This window comes from Mytilus galloprovincialis, chromosome 5, assembly GCF_965363235.1.
Source record: "Mytilus galloprovincialis chromosome 5, xbMytGall1.hap1.1, whole genome shotgun sequence".
NCBI classification, from domain to species: domain Eukaryota; kingdom Metazoa; phylum Mollusca; class Bivalvia; order Mytilida; family Mytilidae; genus Mytilus; species Mytilus galloprovincialis.
Genome location: NC_134842.1, coordinates 39,519,094 through 39,529,266, shown reverse-complemented (window position 1 = coordinate 39,529,266; position 10,173 = coordinate 39,519,094). Strand labels below are relative to the sequence as shown.

Genomic DNA, 10,173 nt, shown 5'->3' with positions numbered 1-10,173 from the left:
TTAGAACATAAACTGTATTTATGTTTCTAAAGAAACTAACAATAATTGAAATCAGAATGTTTTCAGAGTTGCAATTAAGAAATAAGTATTTTGTATGACAAGATACTCTGCTTTGGTATTTTTAAATATTTATTTGTACAGGAAACATTAAAATTAAATCTTAATAAATTCTTGCATTCTACAAAAAAAAATGTTAATACACAATAATCCTAGTACGTTAATTATTTCATACCATTTTGTTATTTGGGTTTTATAAGTATTTTTTTTTGTATTAAAATATATCCATTAAACGGAAAGTAAGATAAATTTATTGAATATTCAAATTTCAAACGGTCGTGAATAAAAATACTTGTGCGTTTTCAATTCATAAACCATGATTTTAAATCCATGCAGCTCACAACATTTACAATTATCAAACAAAATTTAATTACGACCATAATGTTGAATATTTTATACTGTTTTAGTATGGATTTAGAAGCTTTGCTTATATTTTGCATAGTATTATATTCACATAGTTGAATATTTGAATTTAAAAATAGATTAATTCGATAAATAAAATGTCCATCCGTAAATACTTGACGTTCGTGTTTATTGATATTAAATATATTCAAAGGATATAAACCATTAATAAAAGGAAAAATGAAAATAACTCAGTTTCTCATATTTATCTTAAACCACAACGATGGTAATCATAAACGTATGTGAAGCGTTCTGTAATGAAAATTCCTTAAAACGCACCTTTGTCAATACATCTAAAAAGGCATATACAACTAGATTTGCCATTGCAAGCAATATATATAACACGTATAATACCTTACAGATAAATGTGTATACTTTAAGATTTAATATTCATGAATTTTACAAAACGCCCGAGGAAAACGACAGCGACGTATAGTTGTCGGAAATATTTCCCTTTTGATAATATCTTTGTTTTATTCTACACGTTTCACACTTAAGTTTTCAAAAACTGTAACTACCGTTCAAGTTAATTGTTAACTCATTCGTTGAGTTTGTCTGATATTAAAAAAGAAGGCGAAACACGCCAAAGGGAAATTTAAAATCAACGGTAGATAATAAACTGACAACATAATGGCAGCAAAAACAACAGTATGCAAAACAAAACATAGAAAACTAAAAGACTGAACAACACAAATTCCACAAAGATTGATTTTAGGTGCTCCGGAAGGGTAAAAATGCAGAAGATATAACAAAAGCTGAATATACCATATATACCATGCTTGTTGAAATGGGTGAGAAAATTAGGAGACGTAATATGATAATCAAGAGTCAACTAACCATAGACGAAAATGCATGGATGTTAATTATAACATGATCACTATCATGCTTTCAGCACTGAACAAAACAAAACCGTATGGTTATTTTTAAAAATCCTAGTATGAAAAAATGTCAAATTGATTGAAAGCAAAACCAACTACATAATTCATACTACACCAACGAACGGAGTTTAGCAGACAATACCTGCAAACTGTAGAAAAACAGATTCGTATTAGGGGTTATACACTTTAAAATAAAGTGTTGGAATAAAAAAAAAACAATTAGCATGATGAAGTGATTGGACAATCTAACATAAGAACAAACTTTTAAAAGCAGGTGAACAGTGCTTGACCTCATAAAGGTACATAGCACAATACAAATATGAAAAAAAATATTGCATGCTAGCACGAAGTCCAATTTCAACTTATAAAAAGATTTGTATACCCATGCACAATGTCTTAGAACAAGTATCGGTAGGACGTTTGACAAAAAGATAATATCCTGGTTACTTCTTAATTATGTAATGAGGTATTGAAATTCTATCGATGTTAGTATCGATAACGAGTATGTTATTAAAAACAGTACGATAATACCAAGGGGCATTCAAAACTCATAAATCGACGAAAAATTGACAACCTCCGATGAGAAAAAGAGGGCCTAAAGGCAAACAGGTCTACAAAACATTACATAGTAAACTAAACACTAGGCCTCATGACCCAGCTAAACACTGAGGGTAATCTCAAATGCTGCAGACGGGTATGCTAGTGGCACACATCATGTTGCTTCTGGTTATTATTTATCTAATGATACATCTCATTCGATTCAATCAGGGAAAAGGGACAAAGTAATTTCATAGCAGTCAACGAACTCGGATTTCGAAAGGATGACATCAACCATTCGGAACACTTGGTTTAGTAGCATCCTTATAAGCAGGAAATTGTGATGGTAAACGCAAGCTATGGAATACCGTATTAACTAAATAATCCTTAAGTTGATTTTATTCAGTGAGTTTATATGGGCCATATATTCAATTTATTAGCCCTATGAACATTATTACAGTAAAATAATAACTCATTTGTATATACGGGCTCTACAGTTTAGATTAATTGATGTTCGTATCTATAACATAATAAACTAGTATTTATCTAACGTGGTTAGTGGTACTAGTAATCAAATCCATGATTCGATAATGCATTGTTTACCTTTGTCTGAATCTAAAACATTTTCTTTTATAAGGGTTAGATGGATGGACAGTGTGGTAGAATCGTCACCTGAATTGATAAAACTTTGTGAAATAATTTTCCCCACGTACATTTTAACTTCAGAACAGTAAACGGATTTCGAAGGGAGGATATTTACTTTACCATTCGGAACATTTGGTTCAATAGCTTCCGACCGTACAAGGACTGTATAGCCCGTCAACAAGGTCGTTAAAAACTTCCATCATCATCATCAATGGCTTCCTGATAAGCTGGAAATTATGATGGTAAATTCAAGCTCTGGAATATCTTAGTAACTTAAATAAGGCTTGTAAGTTGAAAGAGAACAATATTTGTTCAAATGTGTTTTCTGGTATTATATTTTGCTTTATTGGGGGATAGAGCTTTTACACTGGAAAAGAATGAGGAATAAAAAATGTATCTTCTTCAAGATAAATGTTTAAATCGTTGTTCCTATCGAAAACTAACAACATGACATTAAAGGTATCATCAAAAATATTTGTACTTGAGATTTCTTATTCATTATATGTTCATGGTTTTTTTTAATGCTTTTGAACATGCGCATCCAGTGCAGTTAACATGGTACCTTTAATGCTATTATTTAAGGTGAGGCAAGGGTGTGCCGTCCACTTCCAAAGGTATCCACCCAACTTAAAGGGTCCAGCACTAGGTTTCGACGTGACTTTTCGCATCTAGGGTCGATTTATTTAACACTCAAAAATGCAATCACTATTCGCGTCCACCTTGGAGGGTAGAGTGGTCAAATATTACGGTATGGCTTCACATTGTCCACTTTCGAGGTTGGATTTGTACAACACTAGGACGTGGCGTTGATATGTGTGTCCTTATCAAGCAGTTTGAAGCTTCTTCGCATTATATATACCACTACTATTGAGTTCCGTGTATACTATGCACTTTTCGCTGTGCAGCGCTATTAATTAATTAATCTTACATCGAAGCGTGTAAAAGTCCCTGTTTTACACAGACGGAAATGCAACTGTGGACATACGTTCCAATATAGTAGCATTCATTCAATTTGACTGTTGTGCACTCTCCCACTCTATGGCGCCTTTTGTATAGTAGCATCCATTCAATTTTACTTTTGTGCACCCTCCAACTATCTGGCGCCTTTTGTATAGTAGCATTCATTCAATTTTACTTAAGTGCACCCTCCCATTATCTGGCGCCTTTTCACGACATCGAAGAACTAGTATGTAAAAGATTTTTTTAACTTGACTCGAGGTCTTTTTAATAAGTCCTACTGGACAATACAAAAATATAGAAACATTGTATTGCTTTCCAAATGCTTTGGCCTCAAATGTACGCGAGGGTGAAGTATAACAGAAATAAACAGATGTTCTACAACGACTCAAATCTATGGCGGGTTCCAAGTCTATGGCAGGTTCCAAATCTATGGCAGATTCCTAATCCATGAAAAATATGACATTACAAACGTCAAACAAATCAAATCTATTGCAGATTTTTGTTTACTCCAAATCTATGGCAGATCTTAAAATTGCGTAATTTTTCGGAGGAAATAGTGACATATAGCGTCACAATTGAATAACGCCATACTACATCGTCGCCGCCACTTAAGATGGCGGAACACATATATTTGAACACCATTCCAGATGAAGGTATGTCCCTCGACAACAATTGTGGATGGTTTAAAGGGAGATGTGACCTATTATCCGGAAAAGGGACAAATGTCCAATACCGACCGCAGCCCGCGATGAATAACGGCACCGCTATTTCTGTACCGGATATTTTAGAAAAAGAAGTTAAAGTAATTGTTATGCTGTCTACGGCTGTGCAGATTATAAAGAGAAAGATGAAATTGCCGGATACCAATTTGATTTTGATCGTCATCAAATAAAAAAGATGTGTTAACGATGAAATAAATATTATTGAAACATTCAAACTGTTCATTTTTATTTATTATTTTTTTTATAAAAAAAAAACTGCCTTCTTGTTTGTTACTGGACTTAGTAGTTGAATTTGTGATACAGGTATCATGCACAGATTAGAAAATAATTATCATTTTACGGGACACTTATTTTCAAGTCTGTATTAAGGTATATGAATTCATACTTTACGAAGTTTTTGAGTTGCCATCATGATTTGGTTGAACATTACGGAATGTTTATTTCACAAATTTTTATAGACATGCTCCCGTTGTCGAACATTTTCAATTGTTTAAGTCATCTCTCGTATATGTAATGCAGTCTTTTCCATTTGCACAATTTGCCGTAGATTTGGAAACAATAAAAATCCGCCATTGTTTAGGAAATTACAAAACTTGCCATAGATTAGGATTTTTAAAAAATCTGTCATAGAATAAGGATGGCATGACGTCACATTTGCCATAGATTAGGAATTTGCCTTAGATTTGGAACCCACCATAGATTTGAGTTCTACATATTTATCGTCGAATGTAATATACTGAATTGTAATCATAGTTATTATAGTAAAATTGAGTATGGAAATGGGGAATGTGTCAAAGAGACAACAACCCGACCATAGAAAAAACAACAGCAGAAGGTCACCAACAGGTCTTCAATCTAGCGAGAAATTCCCGCACCCGTAGACGTCCTTCAGCTGGCCCTAAACAAATATATACTAGTTCAGTGATAATGAACGACATACTAATTTCCAAATTGTACACAAGAAACTAAAATTAAAATAATACAAGACTAACAAAGTCCAGAGGCTCCTGACTTGGGACAGGCGCAAAAATGCAGCGGGGTTAAACATGTTTATGAGATCTCAACCCTCCCCCTTTACCTCTAGCCAATGTATAAAAGTAAACGCATAACTATACGCACATTTAAAGTTCAGTTCAAGAGAAGTCTGAGTCTGATGTCATAAGATGTAACCAAACAAAATAAACAAAATGACAATAAGACATAAATAACAACAGACTACTAGCAGTTAACTGACATGCCAGCTCCAGACTTCAATTAAACTGATTGAAAGATTATGATTTCATCATATGAATATCAGGCACAATCCTTCCCGTTAGGGGTTAAGTATCATACTATCATAACATATATGAGAAGAACATAACCCGTGTCATGCCAACAACTGGTTTTGAAAAAAATGTGTTTAGTTCCGATGCAAAGACCCTATAAGTGAATCAATATTAACGCCAAAATAATGACCTGACAACAGTATCGTAACTATATCCCTTCTTAATAAGTCTATTTAAAGGTTTTGTTAGTTTCTGAGGTGAATACTGATATGTTTGTACTTTATGAAGAATATTTCCATAAACAATTGGATGTGAAATACCTGAACGTATAAGAAGTCTGCATATTGAGCTATATTTACGAATGATGTCCTTATACCGATGACGAAATTTAGTAAATATTTTGACTAGTTTGTGATATCGAAAACCCTGGTGTAATAATTTTTCAGTAATACATAAATGTCACTCGTTAAAATCTAAAACATTGTTACATACACGAGCAAATCGTACAAGTTGAGATATATATAAACACCGTAAGATGGTGACTTTCATGAAAGATAGGCTTTTTCCTTTATTATTTATTCTTTATTTTGCATTAACAAGCCTCAGTAAATAAGTAAATGGTGAAAACTACAAGTACAAGAAAACATCAGAAACAACGACACAGCAGTTATAACTATTAAAAGTTATTAGGAGGAAAATTTACTGAAAAGTTGTTTATTTTTTTTTAGGTTCAAATGTGTGTAAACCTTTATCACCGCGAACATGAAACTTGAGATCGGTTACTTTCTTGAGATCAACATTATCGGGATATCTGTGCACATCACGTTTCAAGTCCTTTGAATGGTCATGTACGGTTCCTTTTGCCATTTTAAATTCAATGGCGACATCTGTTTTGCCAGAATTAACTTTATCTTCATAAAATCTTGCTGTAGCCCCATCGTAATTATTCTTTGCTATTTTTTCCTTTGGATGTGATGGGCCCATTTTTGTAAGATAGGTGCCATCACCTCCAACTGCATCTCCATTTTTCTTTTCCGACTTCAAAATTTTTCCAGATTCCAGAATTTTTTTCGCTGATGCCTTGTCAGTGTGATGATAATATGTGTCTAAATAAAACAAAAGACATTATTTCTATGTACATGATATACATGTAGTCATTACAAGATATGAAAATAGAAAAAAAAAGAGTTTTAACCGAAGTTTTTTTCTCGTAACTTATCTTAAAAGACACAAAAACATTATCAATGATTCAAAGTAAATTGATAACTGTTTTAAAAAATCCCCGATTAAAGTTATAATACCACCAAATTATATCCGATTGCTTATGAAAAAGGGTCGAAAAAAATATTCTCCAGAATTTGACAGTTGTAGGAAATATACATTTCATTGCAGTAAAAATGTTCTGGGTGATAAACATATATCATAGGTGTATCTAAGCCCCATTGGTTTTTTTTATTTGGTATTTCTATAGAATATTTACATGGTTACATGGTTACTAAAGCTTGCACACAAGTCAAAACGAGGTGAACTTTTGACTTGTTAACTTAAAACGTTTAAACACGCTGCATTTGTTTACAGTCTTAAGTCAGTAACCTAATATTCGGTAGTTTTTGCTTGTTGATGTGGTTCATATGTGTTTCTCGTTTATCGTTAGTTATATAGATTAGACCGTTGGTTTTCCCGTTTGAATATTTTTACACTAGTGATTTTTGGGGCACTTTAAAGCTTGTTGTCCGGTGTGAGCCAAGGCTCCGTGTTGAAGACCGTACTTTGACGTATATATTATGGTTTTCTTTTACAAATTGTGACTTGGATGGAGAGTTGTCTCATTGTCACTCATATCACATCTTCTTATATCTATTGTACTCCTAAAAGTCCAAAAGAAAATGACGATATCCTCATTAGAGAAACGAAAAAGAGAGAAACAGCTGGAAGCCAACATAAAACCGATGAAACAGTTCGTGTTTCGGAAAATCATTTAAAATGTAGGACAAGTGCCGGAATTAAAAGGCCTTTTTTATAGTTATGTCCTCCTTATTTTATTTTTTTGGGGGGGAGGGGGGAGGGAGTAACAAGAACTTAATTGAGAAAAAAAATTGCAAGTGAGTCCCGAAATCGAATTGGATTTGAACACTACTGTTGAGTTTCATATAAGAGAAAAGAATGTCTGACTTAGTAAATCATATATTTAGACTGTTTATATTTCAAATCTTATGTAAATTTACCCATTAATACAGAGTGTGCTTTAAAAAATTCTTAGTTTTGTATTATAGAAAGATGAATATAAAAACCTGTCACTGTCTAAAAATATGCTATCATTTAAAAAAAAACATATTTCTTTATAATTATACCATATTATTTGAGCATTCAATTTCAAATATTTGGAAAATATGATAATCATTTAATGTGATACAAGACAATCCTTGTCTTATTGGACATTTGAAGTAACTGGCTGTTAAATTGGGGTTTATTTTCACCGTTGGCTGTTTGTTTTTGCTTTTCGTAAGTTTGTTATTTTCCGATTTGATATTACGTAAATATTTCATTTATTTTTATTTATTATTTTAGTTTAATCTTGAACAAAGAATTATATGTCTAATTCATATCATTTTTCTAATGTACATACCCATATCCTGGTAAAGAAATTGGAAATCTATTCTTCCTTAGTGTGACTAAACTCGATTACCTATAAATAGAATAATTGTAACGACATGGATTTTTCTATTTTATCAATGTGATTTTATACATTAGACCTCACTACCAGCACATCATATTCATGTCTAAATATTACCGATAACAGTGTCTTGGTCTTTGACAGATTCGGGGAATTTTATAGCTGACTCAACAGTATGGGTTTTGCTTTTTCTTTAAAGGTCGTACTGTTACCTATAGATGTAAACTTTTATGTCATTTGAGCTTTGGTGGACAGTTGTACATTTTAGTCCAGTCAAACTTAGTTTGAACCTCAAACTAATTGCAACAGAAAAGGTTTTAGTTCTAATCTATAGCATTGAGCACCAAATATACACAGAAAAAAGTCCCATAAATATTAACTTGAGGAAACTCAAATTTTGCATTTTGAATTTCTTGTGGAAATAAACATTGGAAAGGGAGATAACTCCGCAACAAAATAGTCCTTTTTTGTCAGTTTTTGGTTGATTGTCTTAAAATTCATGAAAAATATGATACTTTGATGCGGTTATAAGTTCGTATTTGACTTCTATATATAATATTCTGCTCATGAAATGTACAAAACTGAAGTGTTATGGGTATTTTTATTTTTTGGCACATTTTTCATTAAGGAAATTGGACATTTATGGCTTTGTGACCATTTTGAAAACAAAATGTGAATATTTGGTATTGTTTATATCTTTAAATTATATTTGTTCAGCATCTACCTTGTTTAAAGAAACTTTAAACCACAAAAAGAAGAATATATGATTAATAAGTTTTATTCAATTTGAGATTCTTCACCTTGACATGCTTGAAAATCAAATAACTGGTCAACTAATGCAACCATAGCACCTCGTCTTATTTCTATAACCTCTATCATGGTATGAATGTGTATGCTTCTAAGTTTAGACAACATTTCTATGTCATGCGTAAAGCTTAGTGTAAACCCGAATTCAGTAGGTCCAAAAGCCAGTACCAGTCCTGTTGTCAAAATGATCGAGAGAAAATGTGACATCATGATGATTTAATTTGCCCAGTTCCAAGAAGTACCATTTTTAGCAACATACGAGAAAAAAAGACGGATGTAAAAAAATCAACTGATTAAAATTCAAGATCACACAAATTGACCTCCGATGGGATTTATTTTGCCGAATCTTCAGTTTTTCGAGTAATGGCTGATCGAGTCTGTTTTTCTTTTTTTGTGGTGTTGTAATTTTTATTCTACACCAAGATTCGTATTGCATTTTGGCCACCAGTATGGTTTATGCAAAATGAACACACAAGTGTCTGACAAAAGAATACTCATTATATTTGAACACAAGTAGTTCAAAAATAAGTTTAAATTGTAAGCGGGCATTGCATTTAAATTACTTAATTGAAAGTGTTAAAATTTCAATTCAACTCAAAAACTGAAAAAGAATAGTTGATTAGAGAGTATTTTAAAGCTTATTATTTCTAAATAACATAACTATAACTACTCACTCACAAATATCAACGGATATTTTCCAGTCTAAATGTAAATTGAAATAAAAATGAATATCTGAAAGAACTTAATCTGGTTTTTCCATTTAAAAACATCACGATTTCCTAAAATTAAAATCTTGACATCCTAGATATTTGTAAAAAGGGAAACTCCATGGGAGTATTAATAACTTGTTATTATTATTTAAAAATAAAGCATTCACAAAACAATTGATAATGATGACTTTTCTATGAAATATACCAAATCGATCCAATGAAAACAAATAGAATTTTGCTATGATTACATATATTATTCCGTTTATTTTAATGATAATTTTTCTCCAATCGTTATCTCTTTATTTGATTAATACTCAATTAAGATGTGTGAGGATTTTTGGTACATAGATGAAAAGGGGGGTGGGGTGGATTATGTTTTTTTTGTCGGAGTTAGAAGACAATTTCTTTTAGCGCGAACATTATTTTTAAAGTTTCTTTGGTTAAATTATTTGTTTCATAACTTAACACTATAAAATTAGGTGTGGAGAAAACCTTTAAAATATTTTTTTGTCCTTG

The 10,173-nt window shown here is 32.0% G+C and overlaps 1 protein-coding gene across 1 annotated transcript; it reads right to left on the bottom strand.

Annotated features, from left to right (window-relative positions):
• Positions 1-6,111: 6,111 nt before the first annotated feature.
• Positions 6,112-9,651, bottom strand: LOC143074489 (uncharacterized). Its single transcript, XM_076249927.1, has 3 exons — positions 9,622-9,651; positions 8,093-8,152; positions 6,112-6,572 (listed from the first exon to the last, which is right to left on the bottom strand). Exons 2-3 carry the CDS (start codon positions 8,094-8,096, stop codon positions 6,181-6,183), a joined length of 396 nt encoding a protein of 131 aa, XP_076106042.1. The 5' UTR covers positions 8,097-8,152; positions 9,622-9,651; the 3' UTR covers positions 6,112-6,180.
• Between the last annotated feature and the right edge of the window lie 522 nt (positions 9,652-10,173).